This window comes from Pavona decussata, unplaced genomic scaffold (genome assembly GCF_977016875.1).
Source record: "Pavona decussata unplaced genomic scaffold, jaPavDecu1.1 SCAFFOLD_442, whole genome shotgun sequence".
Taxonomy (NCBI): domain Eukaryota; kingdom Metazoa; phylum Cnidaria; class Anthozoa; order Scleractinia; family Agariciidae; genus Pavona; species Pavona decussata.
This window is the reverse complement of record NW_028145796.1, coordinates 26,689-51,186: the sequence shown is the minus strand read 5'-3', so window position 1 is coordinate 51,186 and position 24,498 is coordinate 26,689. Positions and strand designations below refer to the sequence as shown.

The 24,498-nt window shown below is 37.6% G+C and overlaps 1 protein-coding gene across 1 annotated transcript in view; it reads right to left on the bottom strand.

Moving 5' to 3' along the window:
- Positions 1-1,744: 1,744 nt before the first annotated feature.
- LOC146450540 (uncharacterized) overlaps positions 1,745-24,498 on the bottom strand; it is a 45,947-nt gene continuing 23,193 nt past the window's right edge. Inside the window, exons 2-5 of the mRNA XM_085100309.1 lie at positions 7,672-7,747; positions 7,516-7,548; positions 6,501-6,563; positions 1,745-5,336 (exon numbers count right to left, since the gene is read on the bottom strand). Coding sequence (XP_084956435.1) covers positions 3,708-5,336; positions 6,501-6,563; positions 7,516-7,548; positions 7,672-7,747 — 1,801 coding nt within the window. The 3' untranslated portion in view covers positions 1,745-3,707. The remainder of the gene's footprint in view (positions 5,337-6,500; positions 6,564-7,515; positions 7,549-7,671; positions 7,748-24,498) is intronic.

Genomic DNA, 24,498 nt, shown 5'->3' with positions numbered 1-24,498 from the left:
GGTATAAATAATCGATTCCAAGCATTCAAACTATGGCATTTTCATGAAGACATGAATTGCAATAACCCAAACTATGTCATCATCAGTAGGACACAGTTTGAGTTGAAAATAGTAACTCAAAATGTGTCATTCAGCTGCAAAGTCATAGTTTGCAGTAACGCAAAACACGTCCATGTCCAGAAACCACATTTTGCGACAACTCATACTATGGTGTTAATTCTTTACGAAAGTTGATGATTCATGCCTCACTTAATACTAATAGTGGAATGGGCTTATTATACACAGGCTAATTTTTCAAAACCACACACCATACCATGATTTGTATTAAACTCAAAATATGGCTTATTATTAACACCATATTTTGCGTTAACTCAATCTGTGGCATCACAGTCTTGGGCTAGTCCACGACTGTGATGCCACAGATTGAGTACTGTATCGCAAAACATGGCATGCACCTCATATACCATGATTTGAATTTAACTCAAAACATGTCTTACTGGTTATGACCATATTTTGCGTTGACTCAATCTGTGGCATCACAGTCTTGGGCTATAGTCCACGACTGTGATGCCATAGATTGAGTTAACGCAAAACATGGCATGCACCTCATATACCATGATTTGAATTTAACTCAAAACATGTCTTACTGGTTATGACCATATTTTGCGTTGACTCAATCTGTGGCATCACAGTCTTGGGCTATAGTCCACGACTGTGATGCCATAGATTGAGTCAACGCAAAACATGGCATGCACCTCATATACCATAATTTGAATTTAACTCAAAACATGTCTTACTGGTTATGACCATATTTTGCGTTGACTCAATCTGTGGCATCACAGTCTTGGGCTATAGTCCACGACTGTGATGCCATAGATTGAGTCAACGCAAAACACGGCATGCACCTCATATACCATGATTTGAATTTAACTCAAAACATGTCTTACAAGTTATGACCATGTTTTGCGTTGACTCAATCTGTGGCATCACGGTCGTGCAATGGCATCACAGTCTTGGGCATCAAGTTAGACAGCCAGATTAACAATTAGGCTGCCATACGGATCATCGCTTTGCTATGCGACTAGCATAAATACTAGAGAGGATAATTATCCGGGCATCTGGAGGAAGTTGGGGAAGCATTTTTAAGTTTGTTTTTTAACATTTGTCCTTGCTGGCTTGTTTAAATAAAATTCAAGGAATATTCAAGCACCAAAAACTAAGTTTTCAAGGAGTGTTTACAGCAACTTTACTGTGTCGCATTATGTTTCGAAATGTTTTTTTAATTGGTCAATAACAGCTTAAAAATAGCTGAATTTGACTCAAAACATGTCTTACTGGTTATGACCATATAAAATGTGTTTTTAAGAGACACAACTTACCACAAATGGAACGTAAATTAACTGACTTTGATATAATCCTATATTAGTCCCCATCCAAACAAAAATTCAAGGAGTTTAGATTATTTTTCAACCACTTTCAGCAGAAATTCTTCTTTTCGAGGGCTTTTAAAGGGCACTTGCAATCAAAAATTAAACTCCAGTGCTTTTCAATGACTTCAAGGGGTAGCACGGACCTTGTGATAAAGTTTCTGTGAGTAAAATGAAACCGACCATCGACCACCCCGTTTAAAATTGCGATAAATTCTATTCCTTGGGCGAAATGTTTGTCTTATTATGGTTGCACTTCAGTGCCTTCGTTATCTAGTTTCTATTTCATAGGTTTAGTTTTATATTAAAAGCCTCTCTTTACGAAAACAAACTGAAAAACGCATCCTTTAATTAAATTTGACATACAGTATTGCCATGATTAATGGCAAAGTTCCTTTCCTGGAAACTATCCCCGATTCTTATGGTATAGACAAACGACACACTTTGGATGTTACGCTAACTAACAACCACCGATTTCAATTGAGCAGATGCCACTACATGAATACACTCTGTTTTTTTTTTTTTAATAAGAACCTTTTTATAAAAACGTTGAGGCTGAGATTAACCAAAATTTTAAGAACGTATTAAGAACGTTCCTCAGGCCGAGACTCGATTAAGAACGTTTTCATTTTGCTAATCTGTATATAAAATCAAGGCATCAAATGTAAATTAACCAAAATACTTAAGGGCATGTTTTGTATAACATTAACAATGGTGACACAATGGTGACACACATCTCGGTTTGTCATAATCAGCAGTTCTTGATACCATATCTCAGCACGTCCGCATTGATTTACTGAAATACATGTAGTGTATCCCATGTAATTTAAAAACATCGTAAGAAAGTTTTCAGCCTCAAATCACAAAAAATATATATATATATATAAGAACGTTCAGCCTCAGCTCCAAAATTAGCCGTTCTTATAAAAAAAAAAAAACAGAGTGTACTTATAACCAAATGACTATTATGGAACACACTCAAAGACTAACAACAAAAAAGAATACCAAAACGTGTAAAACAAAATCGAGAGCAAAATTCGTAATAAAATTGTGTTAAGAGTTTAATTTGAATGAAAAACTCCCCAAGATAAAAGTGATAAGGGTTTTAGTAAGGCCAAGGACACGGGGACGATAACTCGCCCATTCGAAGCTTTGTCCTAGCTACTTTTACATCCGAGCAAATCTATCACTAACTCACATTCAGAACGGAAACTAGCAAAAACAATGTTTCATTCCTTCTCCAATACCAGCGTTTTTTATAGGAACTGAATTAAGTCATGAATTTGTGATTCCTCCCACTGACAAGAATTTACTACAGAAAGTTAATCATGGGAGTTTCAACAACGACGACGACAACGATATACAGCACACTCTTTATTACATTTCTTTCGAGACACTGCACGACTACGACGTGAAACGGCCTACTTTCACTATTTTGCGTGAACACAAGACAAAGACCACGATATTCTTTTTCTATGATCTATGAACTTGGAACTCAACTTTAAGAAAATTCACCAATGTTTGACAAGTTAAAAGAAGTGGAATAAAGAGCGATGAAGTTCGAAACAGCGAGAATTAAATTTAAGTGCCGTCTTCGCCACCGTTGCTGTCGTGGTTGCTTAAAAGTAACTATGACATGATTCAACCTTGTCCCCAGCATCTTCTTGAGAGAAAACTGCAACACACTAGATCACATGGCCTTATGAAATTAATACCCACTCACGAGCTTACTGCCATTTTGAATAGTTATGTGATGATATGTCTGTTATTTTTAGGATCTTCTCTGTGCGTGACATGTCACTATTGAAAATGGAGAAGGCCACGAGGTCAAGGTTTAAAATGGCCATAAATGTTAAGTGAAGTTGAAAGACTGTATAAGGGAAAAAAAAAACCTCTGCCAGAGTTTTAGTAACTGAAACTGTCTCAAGCTAAGGTATCAAATCAACTCAAAGCTTGCAAACTGAAATGCCAAATTACACATGTGAATGACTCACTTCTAGGGTATAGCTCAAGCTTGAATTTCGTATTGTCATTTACATTACCCCAGGAATCTTTCACTCAAGAAACATATTATTATGACCATGGAATTTTTGACATGATAAATAAACAGAAACCAGTCATTCATCAAACAATGAACTAATGGCAATAAACTCGGGTCAGTCAATGACCAAAAGAAAATCACAGAACATAGTTGTGTTGCATCAGTTATCAGCATCATATTATGACTATCAACAATCATAAATTAAATAAATAAATTAAGGTAACAGCAAGAAACAAGCTCTACTTATTCTTGGTGTTTAGGATTTTATATAACTTTCCAGGCCTCAGTTCATTATACTGTGCAAAAACAAGGTTTCCATCAAAATTGCAATTTTTAAATAAGTTATAGATAAATTTGCGTTGACTAAACATTGAAGAGTTTTTTCCAGATTTTGATTTATGGTTTCTCATCACAACTGTCCACTTATGAAGAGGGGGGCAGTTGACTGTACCAACTTCCCAAAGATCTTTAACCTGCTGTAAGGTTTCAATGTTCCTTGGTATGAACAGAGAATCAAGCCACTCAGACATACATGTAGAACCAGCTCCGTACTCTGCAAACATTGCCATTGTTGCAGGGTCAGTGACAGGTGTAGCCAAAACTGGTTGGTTCACTGTAGGAGGGATGGAGGCTGTTGTATGTTGGGTTCTCGATGGAGGGATTAAGGTGGTCGTAGGGATGGCCGAAGGAGGTTGGTTGTCTGTAGATTGGATAAAGGCTGCAGGATGTCTGGACAGAGTAGGTTGATAGATGGTTGATGCAGATGAGACGAAGGCTGTTCTCGGGGTGGCAAAAGTAGGTTGGTTGATGCCAGATGGAATAAAGGTTGTTGTGGGCGGGGAAGGGGTAGGTTGGTTGCTGGAAGAAGGGAGAAAGGCTGTTGTAGGAATGGACAAAATAGGATGGTTACTTGAAGGAAGAGCAGAGAGTGTTGTAGGGATAGGCAATGTATGCCGGCTGCTTGTAGACGAAATCAAGGCTGTTGTATTGATGGACAAAGTAGGTTGGCTGCTTGTAGATTGGACGGAGGCTGACGGATGTCTTGAGAGAGCAGGTTGATTGATTGCAGATGAGATGATGGCTGAAGTTGAGATGGGCAAAGTAAATTGGCTGCTTGAAAATGACATGGTGGCTGAAGTTGAGATGGGCAAAGAAAATTGGCTGCTAGAAGATGACATAGTGGCTGAAGTTGAAATGGGCAAAGTAAATTGGCTGCTTGAAGATGACACGGTGGCTGAAGTTAAGACAGGCAAAGAAAATTGGCTGCTAGAAGATGACATGGTGGCTGAAGTTGAGAGGGGCAAAGAAAATTGGCTGCTTGAAGATGACATGGTGGCTGAAGTTGAGAGGGGCAAAATAAATTGGCTGCTTGAAGACGACATGGTGGCTGAAGTTAAGACGGGCAAAGAAAATTGGCTGCTTGAAGATGACATGGTGGCTGAAGTTGAGAAGGGCAAAGTAAATTGGCTGCCTGAAAATGACATGGAGGTTGACGTAGGTTGACTGCTTGGAAGATGGAGGCTTGATGGCATTGGTTGGCTGTTGGTTGGAGTGACGAAGACTGCAGGATTGCTTAAATTAGAAGAAGGGATGGTGGCAGCATCATTTGAAACCATGGAAATAAATACAGATGACCAATAGGCCACCTGCCTTGCTGCATGAAGAGCAGGACCAACATCACTTTCTGGCTGATAATCTTCAAGTTGTTGATTGATGTTGGTCATCAGGTGTATAAGGTTGCTTGGGGGTCTTCTGTGAGGTCCTTCATGGTGGTCAAAATCTTGGTGCAAAGCAGCAGTCAATCCTTCTGCATCGAGCCTTCTGCAACGAGCCTTCAGAGCCTCTAATACTTCAGAAAGATCTGTCTCCTGAAAAACAATAATTATTAAAATGAATCACAATTGAACCTTGGGGCACAACAAAGTGGTCGCTTACAGGAGGTGGTCACTTACAGGAAAGATCAACAAAATAAACCTTACACCAGATTGATTGATTAATTTGAAACAAATTTATTTATTATTTTTTCACATCTATTCATTCTTCAGATGAAACTTTGTGTAAAAATTTTGGAACAGATCACTGCAACAATTCCTGTTTACCTACAGATCTAATTATAAAAAGCAATCTTCTCTGTCTGTAAACGGTTATTATCTGTGAGCAGTCCAGGGTAGCGTCATTAAAAATTGAGCTTTTGTCACGTCTTAGTAATGATTTACTAACAATCATACGTGATTATGTTGGGTGGTTGCTTAACGGAAACAGAAAACAAAAGAATATGTGTAATTTCTGCCCTAAAAAGCGGTCGTGGTCCCTAAAGAAATTTGAGTGGTGGTCGCTTACGAGAGAGCTCTTGAAACAGAATTTATCTGAAAAACAAAATGGTCATTTACGAAGTGGTCGCTTACGAGAAGTGGTCAATATGGGAGAGTTGACTGTACAGTCAAATCTCTTCTCACAAGTAGCTATCTGTTAAAGACAATTTCCCTCGTCTCAGCAGAATTTCCATACACTTGTTTGAGGAAATCTCTAATATGACTGATCAATAATATGGACACTCCTTTTTATCTCTATTTTTTCATTTGTTAAGCCCAGTGAAACAAAATGTTGAATGCTATGCTCACTCTAAAACTTTCAAACACTCGCATGGAAGCGTCATATTTCAGTCACCAACCATCCATATTTATTCTACTTCAAAGAAATGCATGCAATTGGATTGGTCATATAAAATTCATGTTAACTCCATAAATCACTCTGCTTATGTTCAGTGTATGCTTTATCATGTTACTCTGTCTACATCACAAGGATGACCATGTACAAATCATTGGACATTTTAAACCGGAAGTAGTAAACTAATGGTCGCTGTGCATTGTTTAGTTTCAGTGTATGTAACAATGAAACACGAGAGAAGTGTTTAGAGAAGCACTCACCTGTGGTTCATGCTTCTTGATCACTTTTCTCATGTTATTTTAAATTTCCTGCATGCTTATATAACTTAACATGCACCTAGGAATACTGTACGTATGGATACATACCTGGTTACCATCTCCATCCTCACTAGAAAGCTCTTCCCACTGGGATTCTGACTCTGAATTATCCTGCAAACAAAATCAAAACCAAAAACAGGGTAAATTTACTAAACCATATTTTGATTATAATTTTGCTGAGAGTGAGGCTTTCCATTTATTCATAACATACATGTAATGCTACATTAATGCCATTATTGAAGCCATTATGACTGGAAGCAACTCTCTGGATCTGAAGTTTTAAATATCTCACTATTTCTTTATCGCTCAAAATTATACTTTGATTAAAGAGAGGAAGATGAACAACCAACAAAAAGCTATAGGGATATGACAATTTTTTGGCCATTAGCTTGTCACTCTGTGGTTTAAACTTGCATTTGAAAAACATTGGAAATGACAAATTTCACCATATTTCACTCAAAGGGTTAATGACCATGTTTTTTCAAGTCATACCAAAATATGTCTTGGGTTTATTATAGGCTCTTAGTAAAGAATATTTAGGAAACAGAAGATCAATTCTCTCCACTTTTAAACAATTTAGTGACTATAATTTATGGCATACTCAGAATACCATGTCTTGCTGTACACTGTATGTAAAGTGCCTATACAATGTACTAAGTACACAAAATTAAACCCCAGCACACCAACAACATATACCAGAGAAACTTAAGAAACGGTGGCAAATACTCTCTTACAAACCTTTGGAAACTAGTAGCTACATATTAATTAACCACGTCATGTCATCTGCATGTATATGGACAACTACAACAACAACAATCTTTGTTTGTACTCCTTTTTTGCATTGCCTGCTTTATAAAACATATGAAATTAATTAAAATTAGAATACTGGCTGCATGGAATTACAATAGGGGCTAGCAGAGCCAGGCAGTTGTACATTTTATGCTTTTATGATGTTCACTTCTGTCGAATTGCCTCATTATAACACTTCACAATTTTCTATTTACCTTAGCAGTCACGAAGTTAAATTTGAAAAAAATTCGCAAAGTTTATCTTTTCACATTACCTCTTCATCCGACTCTGACTCTCCAGATGAATCCTAAACAATATAACAAACAAAAGATGAGTGCTTGTAACTGACAAAAGGGGTCCTCTACAACATTGTCTACAGCAACCATGTTTACAGACTGTTAACCAACTTCCTCACTTTAGATACACTTACTTTTACAATAGCATAATGAATAACACTGGCAGAAAGAAACCTTTGGAGGTGCTCAGGGTAATAGTTTTCCTCATAGCTTTAAACAGCCAAATTATACAACGGTTGCACTGAACATTTTAATTGGTGTTGTAAATACTGTAATGTGTGAAACATATGCTGTTTAATCCCAGTCAAATTTCAAGCTTTTGTTTGCAACACTAATGCTTTGAATTAATTTACAAATTGATATTCAACTTTTGTAAATTCAAAATTGCACATTCACATCCATATTTCAGTTTCAATATGCTTTGTTAACATGCAATATTTTTGCATAAGTGTTGTTGTGTACAAATTCATTTCTATCCATCCACTACATCAACTGTGGACCGCAGTGGCAGTTATTTGTGACTCTTTAACAATATGTCACAATCCTTGACTACAGGACTCTGGACTGTGGTAGCAGTTGTGTGTAAGGCCATCCCCTTTTTCGTTTTTCGCTTAGCCTCAAATGTATTTCCTGATATATTTAGGTTGGTTGGTCGGATTTAAAACGAAAAACAAAACAAAACAAAAAAAAATCAAGAAGTCTTTGAAAAGGAGGCTGTGACTGTGGAGCCTGTAAACAACAAAACATGAACCCTGAAAATCAATATGGCAGAGAAGTTCGTTGATGTTAATTATTGTAAATCTAAGACAACCTGGGAAACACTCCAACTCAATTCATTTGATATTTATTTATATATTTAAGCATTTTTCATATTCATGCACCGCAGTAACGGTGCTTGCCAGCGGCCGGGTATTCTTAGCTTTTTCTCTCCTTCTTTGAAAGGAAATTTGATCTTTAAGATGGAGAAATGGGTATGGAGGCAGCAAGAGAAAAAAAAAGTTTGGTTCTGACGGGCTATTGTGTTATGCCTCGTTATTCAAAGCGTTCATTCAAAGGGCCCATCTAAGGTATTAGTTATCCCACAGAGTTACACGATAAAATATTCCTTTGACTATAAAAAATTGCGATAAAACATTTCGTAAAAACATTATAAAAAGGTTAAAAAACACGACGTTTCGATGTACATTACATTACAAAATGTTCTCCGCTGACTGAAGAGACCTTAGGTGCATGGGGTACTCTGGTCAGGACTGTTGTATTATTTCAACAAAAAAAAAAAAAGAAAAAAGTTGCGAGATTAAAACTTATGTTTTAAGTATACCATGTGAAAGACAGCCGGTCTACGGCATACGAATGGGTTAATTTCCTTTCGCTCGACTTTGATTTCAATGAAAATTGGCTTTTGCGTTTTTCACACGTAAATATTTAAAGGGACAGTATCACGCTATTTTAGTAACACATTGAAAATCGAAAAGACGCTATTCTGGTGATAGCAGCCAAGATATAATGACCAAAATTTCAATTCAAGACTATCAGAATGCAAGAACTTGGACTATCCAGGGATTAAAAAAAAAAAAAAAAAAAAGAAAATGATGATTATTCTAGAAAGTGACGCAGGCATACTCGGAAAAAAGAAATCCGAGTGCTCCTATCAGGAGTCGAACCTAAGACCTTCCGATTACTAGTTCGGATGCTCTACCACTGAGCTACAGGAGACTCGTGGGAGCTAAGGCCATTAAACTAGGTTCATCGGACAAACATCCTGCATACTGCTAGGATTTAAATGTCGAATGTCGAACGTGGCTGAAATATACCATCACATTTCTTTCATATCCAGGGATATTTTCGCCGGCAGATGACCGAAATAAAAATGGGTTCAAATTTGAAAACGTCGGGCCGACGTTTTCAATTTTCGCTGTCGTAACGCTCTAAAACTCGGTTGTACTACAGAAGGATTCACGTGTTTCAGACATTTGTTCTAATTTTCGAAATTTTTCAAATTTAACCGATTTCGATAAGAATTTTAAGAACAAAATTGGAGGGATGTAGCTGTGACAGAAAGCGTCCAGTCGTGTTTTGAACTTTCCATACATTTGTCTGTATAGCGAACCAGCTGTGAACTGCTACTAAAAATAGTTCGCGGGAAAAAATACAGGGAAATGTATGGAAAGTTCAAAACACGACTGGACGCTTTCTGTCACAGCTACATCCCTCCAATTTTGTTCTTAAAATCCTTTTCCTAGTGCCAAAAGTTTCCAATTCATGAATTTTTCAGAAGCGATGTTTTAGGAAAATTATTTGACATCGGATTTCCATACAAACACTGTTATTTCAAGCCTGTTTGCCTACCCGTCAAAATGGTGTCCAAAACCGTGATAAGGCCTATGAATTTCGCTTTCAATCATTTTGTCCTACGTGGCCTAAGCTCCAAATTTAACGCTTTAACCCTAAGCTCAAAAATGAGCCTTAAATAGCCACTTTTCACCCTTTAACCCATAATATCAAAAAACAAACTCTCCTAACTTGTCCCCATACATTTCTTATGAACGTGGTGTGGAGAAGGTATTGAGAGCGGCTTTCCACAAATATCGACCGAAATCAACTTTTGGTGGCACAAGTCAAAAAATCGATTTAGCTCATATTTTGCTCATAGGTAGGCCTTAGTAAGAAACGAAACGTGCTGCAGTTAGTTTTTCCAAATACGGCTTCCTTACGCGTATTAAAACAAGCGAAAAACGATTTTTAGTTCGGTTGAGTTCAAAATTCGCTTCTGGTCGGGCGGAATTTTCCTTAACTTTGACCGGCCGCGTATCAATCCACAGCCAGTCACGGATCATGAAATAACATCTATATCTTTTCTAGGTCTTCGTCTTCTGTTCTACAGAAAAAACATTCAAAACGTAGGTTACCAGTTTATGCCCAAAACAGATCTAGAACAACATGCTATAAATGCAAATTTTTCACAACCAAATTTTCGAACTGAAATACCGGCAATTTTACCCATGGGCGATAACTTAGATTATCATAAAATAACCTTCTATGGCTTCACTGTGTACTTATCAATCATGACATCAAAACAAAAGTTTGGGTAAATTATTTTAAGTGACCCGCAGGGCCTCGAATTTATCACCTACCCTGTCGAAAATCTGGCATTCGCATTGTAAACAATGGCGTGACATACCCGGCGAAAAAGCCAAAAGAGAATCAAAAACGTGCGTCAATTTGAGACACAAAGGTACGGAAACTAAGCTGATACCTAAATGAAAAATCAAACATAAGTTTTGGCCATCTTCTTCATCTATTCCTGCTCGATACAAGCATATTAGTGTGTCGACGACGAGGTTTTCAGTATTTCATGATCATTTCATGCACGTTTTTTAACAAGAATTTAGCATCGAATTCTTCATTAACCCACACTGGAGTTATTTCTGTACTTATACCTTCTGAGTAAAAGAACAATCCAGTTTACGAATTAATAAACATTTCCTTCTTTTTTTTTTTTTTTTTAATAAACAACTCGCAAGCTACACTGTTGCGTGACAACCATGAACCAGAAGTGTCACCATAAAAGATTTATATGTTTCCGCAATGTCTCAATGTATATTTCAATGGGGATACAGACGATTTTAAGGGGCTAGTTTTCGTAAGTAATGTCCGTTTGATTCCATACTTTCGCACGTGGAATAAATACCTCAGAAACGGGCACATCATCAGTTATATTCGAAGACCAACAAAGTAAAATCATTCGTGACTTAATATTGTTGACACAATATTTTGTTTTAGTTCTTTTTCGTTTCTCTCCAGAAACAAGTCCTTTCCTCTCTATCAGGTGTGGGACTTAATTAGCAAACGTACTGACCAAATTTGACGGCCGAAGTAGCAATAAGGACATGCTACGGCTCCTACATTTTTGATATTTCTGTGTCTACCTTCCCTCCTATTTATCCAGGAATACCGTAAACTGCCGCGGCTTATAAGCCCTGGGGCCCGTTTCTCGAAAGACCCGGTAACTTAACCGGGCCCGATAAGTGTCTTCGGTGATAAATGTTTCTCAACAGCTAAGCCCAAATCGTCATTGTCTTGATGTTTTCTGGCGTTGTAAACATGGCCCTCGTTCCCTACATCTTGAAAACCATAACTGAAATGACACACTCAGGACAGCAGAGGTACTATCTCGCTGGACCTTGTTCTGTCTCTGCGAGTAAACGAACATGGCCCACCAAATATCGACTTAAAAGAACAGCAAACTATCATGCTCGCCGTTTTGTTTACAGTTCCTGACTGTTTCTCTGGTGTAATAATAATTCAATTTATTCATAGGTCTGAAACTGCGACGTTCAATAATCTAATTAGTTAATTACGTTCATCCTCACACAAAGAATATTTCAGGATCAAAAAGCGCAGCAAAATAACATTATTAATAACACGAGTATTGACCACTATCTTGGTTTCATTAAATTTTCACGGTTTTTATTGTTATTACTTTTTCCCTTAAACGTTCAGATTTCTGTCGTTTTGTTGTTGTTGTTGTTGTCACGGTCGTCGTTGTGTGCGTGTGCTTTTTCACGTATATTTCACGCAAACGATGCAGTTCAACATAACAGTCGAAACTTTTAATCAGATTAATGTAGTTCAAATCTGCTGCGTTTAAACTATTTCTAGTTTAATTTATCCATGGCAGTGATAAAGAAAGAGGAAAAGAAATTTTCCAATTATTTGTTTTAACACAATAATATTCAGCCACAATAACGAATTGGACTCCGCATCAGAGCGAACGGATACTCTGGAATTTCCATCTATAAAAAGCAGCCGCAATATATATTGGTCAGTAACGCTACCGGACTTTCGATCCAAAGATTTTTCTACTGCAAATGAAAAATGCTTCCTTTTAAAAATGTCGCTTCATTTTTTTCTAATAGGAAAAACTATTTGTACCCGTGACAGTCTGTCACGCTATCTTTTTTGCGCTTCGATCGCCAAATCTCAAGAAAATGCTGATAAATCTGAAGCCTAGCGGGTCATTTATTTTCATTTACCCAGAGCTTTGTTTTTATATTATGATAAATAGGTATAAAGTGAAGCCATAGAAAGTCATTATAGGGAAATCTAAGTTATCGCCCATGGGTAAAATTGGCAATGTTTTAGTGCTAAAATGTGGTTGCTGAAAATTTGCATTTATAGCATGTTCTTCTAAACCTATTTCGGACGTAAAAGTAACTTAGGTTTTAAATGTTTTCCCGCGAAACAGAAGAGGAAGACCTAATAAAGCAATAAATGTCATTTGAAGGTTAGTAACGGTCTGCGGATCGATACGCGAGCCGTCGAAAGTTAAGGAAAATTCCATCCCGCCAAAAGCGGACTTTGAGCTCAATTGAGACAAAATCGTTTTTCGCATATTTACTCGAAAGGAAGCGGTATTTTGAAAAACTAACTACAGCTCAGTTTGTTTCTCATTAGCGACTACCTATGAGAAAAATATGAACGAAATCGATTTTTTGACTCGTGCCACCACTTGGTCGATATTTGTGGAAAGCCGCTCTTAAAATAAAAAGTCACTTTTTTTAAAAATAGCAGAATTGTTACCTTTAAAGACTTGGGAATACTGTCTTGAAATAATCTTACTCGATTTCCAGCATTAAAGCAGCGAGATTTAAGAAATCTAATCAGCAGTATGCAACTTCAGTTTTCCATAAAAGCGGTCTTCCAAAACTTCGTTATATGAGTTTTAGCACGTACGCATGCTCAAACCTCAAAACGTACCACATGGAATACACCTGTTCACAGCTATATGTGCATGAATGACAGTGCAATTCAGTCAGATATTGAGTAGCTGGTTGCGAAAGGGGCTGCCTCATATGGCTTATGGGTCAGCAGTTCCCCTCCCTCCCTGTCTTGTCGTCAGGCAAGGTATCGTTACCGAGTGAAAAATGTTCTCCGCTGACTGAAGAGACCTTAGGTCCATGGGGTACTCTGGTCAGGACTGTTGTATTATTTCAACAAAAAAAAAAAAAAGAAAAAAGTTGCGAGATTAAAACTTATGTTTTAAGTATACCATGTGAAAGACAGCCGGTCTACGGCATACGAATGGGTTAACTTCCTTTCGCTCGACTTTGATTTCAATGAAAATTGGCTTTTGCGTTTTTCACACGTAAATATTTAAAGGGACAGTATCACGCTATTTTAGTAACACATTGAAAATCGAAAAGACGCTATTCTGGTGATAGCAGCCAAGATATAATGACCAAAATTTCAATTCAAGACTATCAGAATGCAAGAACTTGGACTATCCAGGGATTAAAAAAAAAAAAAAAAAAAAAAAAGAAAATGATGATTATTCTAGAAAGTGACGCAGGCATACTCGGAAAAAAGAAATCCGAGTGCTCCTATCAGGAGTCGAACCTAAGACCTTCCGATTACTAGTTCGGATGCTCTACCACTGAGCTACAGGAGACTCGTGGGAGCTAAGGCCATTAAACTAGGTTCATCGGACAAACATCCTGCATACTGCTAGGATTTAAATGTCGAATGTCGAACGTGGCTGAAATATACCATCACATTTCTTTCATATCCAGGGATATTTTCGCCGGCAGATGACCGAAATAAAAATGGGTTCAAATTTGAAAACGTCGGGCCGACGTTTTCAATTTTCGCTGTCGTAACGCTCTAAAACTCGGTTGTACTACAGAAGGATTCACGTGTTTCAGACATTTGTTCTAATTTTCGAAATTTTTCAAATTTAACCGATTTCGATAAGAATTTTAAGAACAAAATTGGAGGGATGTAGCTGTGACAGAAAGCGTCCAGTCGTGTTTTGAACTTTCCATACATTTGTCTGTATAGCGAACCAGCTGTGAACTGCTACTAAAAATAGTTCGCGGGAAAAAATACAGGGAAATGTATGGAAAGTTCAAAACACGACTGGACGCTTTCTGTCACAGCTACATCCCTCCAATTTTGTTCTTAAAATCCTTTTCCTAGTGCCAAAAGTTTCCAATTCATGAATTTTTCAGAAGCGATGTTTTAGGAAAATTATTTGACATCGGATTTCCATACAAACACTGTTATTTCAAGCCTGTTTGCCTACCCGTCAAAATGGTGTCCAAAACCGTGATAAGGCCTATGAATTTCGCTTTCAATCATTTTGTCCTACGTGGCCTAAGCTCCAAATTTAACGCTTTAACCCTAAGCTCAAAAATGAGCCTTAAATAGCCACTTTTCACCCTTTAACCCATAATATCAAAAAACAAACTCTCCTAACTTGTCCCCATACATTTCTTATGAACGTGGTGTGGAGAAGGTATTGAGAGCGGCTTTCCACAAATATCGACCGAAATCAACTTTTGGTGGCACAAGTCAAAAAATCGATTTAGCTCATATTTTGCTCATAGGTAGGCCTTAGTAAGAAACGAAACGTGCTGCAGTTAGTTTTTCCAAATACGGCTTCCTTACGCGTATTAAAACAAGCGAAAAACGATTTTTAGTTCGGTTGAGTTCAAAATTCGCTTCTGGTCGGGCGGAATTTTCCTTAACTTTGACCGGCCGCGTATCAATCCACAGCCAGTCACGGATCATGAAATAACATCTATATCTTTTCTAGGTCTTCGTCTTCTGTTCTACAGAAAAAACATTCAAAACGTAGGTTACCAGTTTATGCCCAAAACAGATCTAGAACAACATGCTATAAATGCAAATTTTTCACAACCAAATTTTCGAACTGAAATACCGGCAATTTTACCCATGGGCGATAACTTAGATTATCATAAAATAACCTTCTATGGCTTCACTGTGTACTTATCAATCATGACATCAAAACAAAAGTTTGGGTAAATTATTTTAAGTGACCCGCAGGGCCTCGAATTTATCACCTACCCTGTCGAAAATCTGGCATTCGCATTGTAAACAATGGCGTGACATACCCGGCGAAAAAGCCAAAAGAGAATCAAAAACGTGCGTCAATTTGAGACACAAAGGTACGGAAACTAAGCTGATACCTAAATGAAAAATCAAACATAAGTTTTGGCCATCTTCTTCATCTATTCCTGCTCGATACAAGCATATTAGTGTGTCGACGACGAGGTTTTCAGTATTTCATGATCATTTCATGCACGTTTTTTAACAAGAATTTAGCATCGAATTCTTCATTAACCCACACTGGAGTTATTTCTGTACTTATACCTTCTGAGTAAAAGAACAATCCAGTTTACGAATTAATAAACATTTCCTTCTTTTTTTTTTTTTTTTTAATAAACAACTCGCAAGCTACACTGTTGCGTGACAACCATGAACCAGAAGTGTCACCATAAAAGATTTATATGTTTCCGCAATGTCTCAATGTATATTTCAATGGGGATACAGACGATTTTAAGGGGCTAGTTTTCGTAAGTAATGTCCGTTTGATTCCATACTTTCGCACGTGGAATAAATACCTCAGAAACGGGCACATCATCAGTTATATTCGAAGACCAACAAAGTAAAATCATTCGTGACTTAATATTGTTGACACAATATTTTGTTTTAGTTCTTTTTCGTTTCTCTCCAGAAACAAGTCCTTTCCTCTCTATCAGGTGTGGGACTTAATTAGCAAACGTACTGACCAAATTTGACGGCCGAAGTAGCAATAAGGACATGCTACGGCTCCTACATTTTTGATATTTCTGTGTCTACCTTCCCTCCTATTTATCCAGGAATACCGTAAACTGCCGCGGCTTATAAGCCCTGGGGCCCGTTTCTCGAAAGACCCGGTAACTTAACCGGGCCCGATAAGTGTCTTCGGTGATAAATGTTTCTCAACAGCTAAGCCCAAATCGTCATTGTCTTGATGTTTTCTGGCGTTGTAAACATGGCCCTCGTTCCCTACATCTTGAAAACCATAACTGAAATGACACACTCAGGACAGCAGAGGTACTATCTCGCTGGACCTTGTTCTGTCTCTGCGAGTAAACGAACATGGCCCACCAAATATCGACTTAAAAGAACAGCAAACTATCATGCTCGCCGTTTTGTTTACAGTTCCTGACTGTTTCTCTGGTGTAATAATAATTCAATTTATTCATAGGTCTGAAACTGCGACGTTCAATAATCTAATTAGTTAATTACGTTCATCCTCACACAAAGAATATTTCAGGATCAAAAAGCGCAGCAAAATAACATTATTAATAACACGAGTATTGACCACTATCTTGGTTTCATTAAATTTTCACGGTTTTTATTGTTATTACTTTTTCCCTTAAACGTTCAGATTTCTGTCGTTTTGTTGTTGTTGTTGTTGTCACGGTCGTCGTTGTGTGCGTGTGCTTTTTCACGTATATTTCACGCAAACGATGCAGTTCAACATAACAGTCGAAACTTTTAATCAGATTAATGTAGTTCAAATCTGCTGCGTTTAAACTATTTCTAGTTTAATTTATCCATGGCAGTGATAAAGAAAGAGGAAAAGAAATTTTCCAATTATTTGTTTTAACACAATAATATTCAGCCACAATAACGAATTGGACTCCGCATCAGAGCGAACGGATACTCTGGAATTTCCATCTATAAAAAGCAGCCGCAATATATATTGGTCAGTAACGCTACCGGACTTTCGATCCAAAGATTTTTCTACTGCAAATGAAAAATGCTTCCTTTTAAAAATGTCGCTTCATTTTTTTCTAATAGGAAAAACTATTTGTACCCGTGACAGTCTGTCACGCTATCTTTTTTGCGCTTCGATCGCCAAATCTCAAGAAAATGCTGATAAATCTGAAGCCTAGCGGGTCATTTATTTTCATTTACCCAGAGCTTTGTTTTTATATTATGATAAATAGGTATAAAGTGAAGCCATAGAAAGTCATTATAGGGAAATCTAAGTTATCGCCCATGGGTAAAATTGGCAATGTTTTAGTGCTAAAATGTGGTTGCTGAAAATTTGCATTTATAGCATGTTCTTCTAAACCTATTTCGGACGTAAAAGTAACTTAGGTTTTAAATGTTTTCCCGCGAAACAGAAGAGGAAGACCTAATAAAGCAATAAATGTCATTTGAAGGTTAGTAACGGTCTGCGGATCGATACGCGAGCCGTCGAAAGTTAAGGAAAATTCCATCCCGCCAAAAGCGGACTTTGAGCTCAATTGAGACAAAATCGTTTTTCGCATATTTACTCGAAAGGAAGCGGTATTTTGAAAAACTAACTACAGCTCAGTTTGTTTCTCATTAGCGACTGCCTATGAGAAAAATATGAACGAAATCGATTTTTTGACTCGTGCCACCACTTGGTCGATATTTGTGGAAAGCCTCTCTTAAAATAAAAAGTCACTTTTTTAAAAATAGCAGAATTGTTACCTTTAAAGACTTGGGAATACTGTCTTGAAATAATCTTACTCGATTTCCAGCATTAAAGCAGCGAGATTTAAGAAATCTAATCAGCAGTATGCAACTTCAGTTTTCCATAAAAGCGGTCTTCCAAAACTTCGTTATATGAGTTTTAGCACGTACGCATGCTCAAACCTCAAAACGTACCACATGGAATACACCTGTTCACAGCTATATGTGCATGAATGACAGTGCAATTCAGTCAGATATTGAGTAGCTGGTTGCGAAAGGGGCTGCCTCATATGGCTTAGGGGTCAGCAGTTCCCCTCCCTCCCTGTCTTGTCGTCAGGCAAGGTATCGTTACCGAGTGAAAAATGTTCTCCGCTGACTGAAGAGACCTTAGGTGCATGGGGTACTCTGGTCAGGACTGTTGTATTATTTCAACAAAAAAAAAAAAAAAAAAGAAAAAAGTTGCGAGATTAAAACTTATGTTTTAAGTATACCATGTGAAAGACAGCCGGTCTACGGCATACGAATGGGTTAATTTCCTTTCGCTCGACTTTGATTTCAATGAAAATTGGCTTTTGCGTTTTTCACACGTAAATATTTAAAGGGACAGTATCACGCTATTTTAGTAACACATTGAAAATCGAAAAGACGCTATTCTGGTGATAGCAGCCAAGATATAATGACCAAAATTTCAATTCAAGACTATCAGAATGCAAGAACTTGGACTATCCAGGGATTAAAAAAAAAAAAAAAAAAAAAAAGAAAATGATGATTATTCTAGAAAGTGACGCAGGCATACTCGGAAAAAAGAAATCCGAGTGCTCCTATCAGGAGTCGAACCTAAGACCTTCCGATTACTAGTTCGGATGCTCTACCACTGAGCTACAGGAGACTCGTGGGAGCTAAGGCCATTAAACTAGGTTCATCGGACAAACATCCTGCATACTGCTAGGATTTAAATGTCGAATGTCGAACGTGGCTGAAATATACCATCACATTTCTTTCATATCCAGGGATATTTTCGCCGGCAGATGACCGAAATAAAAATGGGTTCAAATTTGAAAACGTCGGGCCGACGTTTTCAATTTTCGCTGTCGTAACGCTCTAAAACTCGGTTATACTACAGAAGGATTCACGTGTTTCAGACATTTGTTCTAATTTTCGAAATTTTTCAAATTTAACCGATTTCGATAAGAATTTTAAGAACAAAATTGGAGGGATGTAGCTGTGACAGAAAGCGTCCAGTCGTGTTTTGAACTTTCCATACATTTGTCTGTATAGCGAACCAGCTGTGAACTGCTACTAAAAATAGTTCGCGGGAAAAAATACAGGGAAATGTATGGAAAGTTCAAAACACGACTGGACGCTTTCTGTCACAGCTACATCCCTCCAATTTTGTTCTTAAAATCCTTTTCCTAGTGCCAAAAGTTTCCAATTCATGAATTTTTCAGAAGCGATGTTTTAGGAAAATTATTTGACATCGGATTTCCATACAAACACTGTTATTTCAAGCCTGTTTGCCTACCCGTCAAAATGGTGTCCAAAACCGTGATAAGGCCTATGAATTTCGCTTTCAATCATTTTGTCCTACGTGGCCTAAGCTCCAAATTTAACGCTTTAACCCTAAGCTCAAAAATGAGCCTTAAATAGCCACTTTTCACCCTTTAACCCATAATATCAAAAAACAAACTCTCCTAACTTGTCCCCATACATTTCTTATGAACGTGGTGTGGAGAAGGTATTGAGAGCGGCTTTCCACAAATATCGACCGAAATCAACTTTTGGTGGCACAAGTCAAAAAATCGATTTAGCTCATATTTTGCTCATAGGTAGGCCTTAGTAAGAAACAAAACGTGCTGCAGTTAGTTTTTCCAAATACGGCTTCCTTACGCGTAAACAAGCGAAAAACGATTTTTAGTTCGGTTGAGTTCAAAATTCGCTTCTGGTCGGGCGGAATTTTCCTTAACTTTGACCGGCCGCGTATCAATCCACAGCCAGTCACGGATCATGAAATAACATCTATATCTTTTCTAGGTCTTCGTCTTCTGTTCTACAGAAAAAACATTCAAAACGTAGGTTACCAGTTTATGCCCAAAACAGATCTAGAACAACATGCTATAAATGCAAATTTTTCACAACCAAATTTTCGAACTGAAATACCAGCAATTTTACCCATGGGCGATAACTTAGATTATCATAAAATAACCTTCTATGGCTTCACTGTGTACTTATCAATCATGACATCAAAACAAAAGTTTGGGTAAATTATTTTAAGTGACCCGCAGGGCCTCGAATTTATCACCTACCCTGTCGAAAATCTGGCATTCGCATTGTAAACAATGGCGTGACATACCCGGCGAAAAAGCCAAAAGAGAATCAAAAACGTGCGTCAATTTGAGACACAAAGGTACGGAAACTAAGCTGATACCTAAATGAAAAATCAAACATAAGTTTTGGCCATCTTCTTCATCTATTCCTGCTCGATACAAGCATATTAGTGTGTCGACGACGAGGTTTTCAGTATTTCATGATCATTTCATGCACGTTTTTTAACAAGAATTTAGCATCGAATTCTTCATTAACCCACACTGGAGTTATTTCTGTACTTATACCTTCTGAGTAAAAGAACAATCCAGTTTACGAATTAATAAACATTTCCTTCTTTTTTTTTTTTTTTTAATAAACAACTCGCAAGCTACACTGTTGCGTGACAACCATGAACCAGAAGTGTCACCATAAAGATTTATATGTTTCCGCAATGTCTCAATGTATATTTCAATGGGGATACAGACGATTTTAAGGGGCTAGTTTTCGTAAGTAATGTCCGTTTGATTCCATACTTTCGCACGTGGAATAAATACCTCAGAAACGGGCACATCATCAGTTATATTCGAAGACCAACAAAGTAAAATCATTCGTGACTTAATATTGTTGACACAATATTTTGTTTTAGTTCTTTTTCGTTTCTCTCCAGAAACAAGTCCTTTCCTCTCTATCAGGTGTGGGACTTAATTAGCAAACGTACTGACCAAATTTGACGGCCGAAGTAGCAATAAGGACATGCTACGGCTCCTACATTTTTGATATTTCTGTGTCTACCTTCCCTCCTATTTATCCAGGAATACCGTAAACTGCCGCGGCTTATAAGCCCTGGGGCCCGTTTCTCGAAAGACCCGGTAACTTAACCGGGCCCGATAAGTGTCTTCGGTGATAAATGTTTCTTAACAGCTAAGCCCAAATCGTCATTGTCTTGATGTTTTCTGGCGTTGTAAACATGGCCCTCGTTCCCTACATCTTGAAAACCATAACTGAAATGACACACTCAGGACAGCAGAAGTACTATCTCGCTGGACCTTGTTCTGTCTCTGCGAGTAAACGAACATGGCCCACCAAATATCGACTTAAAAGAACAGCAAACTATCATGCTCGCCGTTTGGTTTACAGTTCCTGACTGTTTCTCTGGTGTAATAATAATTCAATTTATTCATAGGTCTGAAACTGCGACGTTCAATAATCTAATTAGTTAATTACGTTCATCCTCACACAAAGAATATTTCAGGATCAAAAAGCGCAGCAAAATAACATTATTAATAACACGAGTATTGACCACTATCTTGGTTTCATTAAATTTTCACGGTTTTTATTGTTATTACTTTTCCCCTTAAACGTTCAGATTTCTGTCGTTTTGTTGTTGTTGTTGTTGTTGTTGTTCTTGTTGTTGTCACGGTCGTCGTTGTGTGCGTGTGCTTTTTCACGTATATTTCACGCAAACGATGCAGTTCAACATAACAGTCGAAACTTTTAATCAGATTAATGTAGTTCAAATCTGCTGCGTTTAAACTATTTCTAGTTTAATTTATCCATGGCAGTGATAAAGAAAGAGGAAAAGAAATTTTCCAATTATTTGTTTTAACACAATAATATTCAGCCACAATAACGAATTGGACTCCGCATCAGAGCGAACGGATACTCTGGAATTTCCATCTATAAAAAGCAGCCGCAATATATATTGGTCAGTAACGCTACCGGACTTTCGATCCAAAGATTTTTCTACTGCAAATGAAAAATGCTTCCTTTTAAAAATGTCGCTTCATTTTTTTCTAATAGGAAAAACTATTTGTACCCGTGACAGTCTGTCACGCTATCTTTTTTGCGCTTCGATCGCCAAATCTCAAGAAAATGCTGATAAATCTGAAGCCTAGCGGGTCATTTATTTTCATTTACCCAGAGCTCTGTTTTTATATTATGATAAATAGGTATAAAGTGAAGCCATAGAAAGTCATTATAGGGAAATCTAAGTTATCGCCCATGGGTAAAATTGGCAATGTTTTAGTGCTAAAATGTGGTTGCTGAAAATTTGCATTTATAGCATGTTCTTCTAAACCTATTTCGGACGTAAAAGTAACTTAGGTTTTAAATGTTTTCCCGCGAAACAGAAGAGGAAGACCTAATAAAGCAATAAATGTCATTTGAAGGTTAGTAACGGTCTGCGGATCGATACGCGAGCCGTCGAAAGTTAAGGAAAATTCCATCCCGCCAAAAGCGGACTTTGAGCTCAATTGAGACAAAATCGTTTTTCGCATATTTACTCGAAAGGAAGCGGTATTTTGAAAAACTAGCTACAGCTCAGTTTGTTTCTCATTAGCGACTACCTATGAGAAAAATATGAACGAAATCGATTTTTTGACTCGTGCCACCACTTGGTCGATATTTGTGGAAAGCCGCTCTTAAAATAAAAAGTCACTTTTTTAAAACTAGCAGAATTGTTACCTTTAAAGACTTGGGAATACTGTCTTGAAATAATCTTACTCGATTTCCAGCATTAAAGCAGCGAGATTTAAGAAATCTAATCAGCAGTATGCAACTTCAGTTTTCCATAAAAGCGGTCTTCCAAAACTTCGTTATATGAGTTTTAGCACGTACGCATGCTCAAACCTCAAAACGTACCACATGGAATACACCTGTTCACAGCTATATGTGCATGAATGACAGTGCAATTCAGTCAGATATTGAGTAGCTGGTTGCGAAAGGGGCTGCCTCATATGGCTTAGGGGTCAGCAGTTCCCCTCCCTCCCTGTCTTGTCGTCAGGCAAGGTATCGTTACCGAGTGAAAAATGTTCTCCGCTGACTGAAGAGACCTTAGGTGCATGGGGTACTCTGGTCAGGACTGTTGTATTATTTCAACAAAAAAAAAAAAAAGAAAAAAGTTGCGAGATTAAAACTTATGTTTTAAGTATACCATGTGAAAGACAGCCGGTCTACGGCATACGAATGGGTTAATTTCCTTTCGCTCGACTTTGATTTCAATGAAAATTGGCTTTTGCGTTTTTCACACGTAAATATTTAAAGGGACAGTATCACGCTATTTTAGTAACACATTGAAAATCGAAAAGACGCTATTCTGGTGATAGCAGCCAAGATATAATGACCAAAATTTCAATTCAAGACTATCAGAATGCAAGAACTTGGACTATCCAGGGATTAAAAAAAAAAAAAATAAATAAAAAAGAAAATGATGATTATTCTAGAAAGTGACGCAGGCATACTCGGAAAAAAGAAATCCGAGTGCTCCTATCAGGAGTCGAACGTAAGAACTTCCGATTACTAGTTCGGATGCTCTACCACTGAGCTACAGGAGACTCGTGGGAGCTAAGGCCATTAAACTAGGTTCATCGGACAAACATCCTGCATACTGCTAGGATTTAAATGTCGAATGTCGAACGTGGCTGAAATATACCATCACATTTCTTTCATATCCAGGGATATTTTCGCCGGCAGATGACCGAAATAAAAATGGGTTCAAATTTGAAAACGTCGGGCCGACGTTTTCAATTTTCGCTGTCGTAACGCTCTAAAACTCGGTTGTACTACAGAAGGATTCACGTGTTTCAGACATTTGTTCTAATTTTCGAAATTTTTCAAATTTAACCGATTTCGATAAGAATTTTAAGAACAAAATTGGAGGGATGTAGCTGTGACAGAAAGCGTCCAGTCGTGTTTTGAACTTTCCATACATTTGTCTGTATAGCGAACCAGCTGTGAACTGCTACTAAAAATAGTTCGCGGGAAAAAATACAGGGAAATGTATGGAAAGTTCAAAACACGACTGGACGCTTTCTGTCACAGCTGCATCCCTCCAATTTTGTTCTTAAAATCCTTTTCCTAGTGCCAAAAGTTTCCAATTCATGAATTTTTCAGAAGCGATGTTTTAGGAAAATTATTTGACATCGGATTTCCATACAAACACTGTTATTTCAAGCCTGTTTGCCTACCCGTCAAAATGGTGTCCAAAACCGTGATAAGGCCTATGAATTTCGCTTTCAATCATTTTGTCCTACGTGGCCTAAGCTCCAAATTTAACGCTTTAACCCTAAGCTCAAAAATGAGCCTTAAATAGCCACTTTTCACCCTTTAACCCATAATATCAAAAAACAAACTCTCCTAACTTGTCCCCATACATTTCTTATGAACGTGGTGTGGAGAAGGTATTGAGAGCGGCTTTCCACAAATATCGACCGAAATCAACTTTTGGTGGCACAAGTCAAAAAATCGATTTAGCTCATATTTTGCTCATAGTTAGGCCTTAGTAAGAAACGAAACGTGCTGCAGTTAGTTTTTCCAAATACGGCTTCCTTACGCGTATTAAAACAAGCGAAAAACGATTT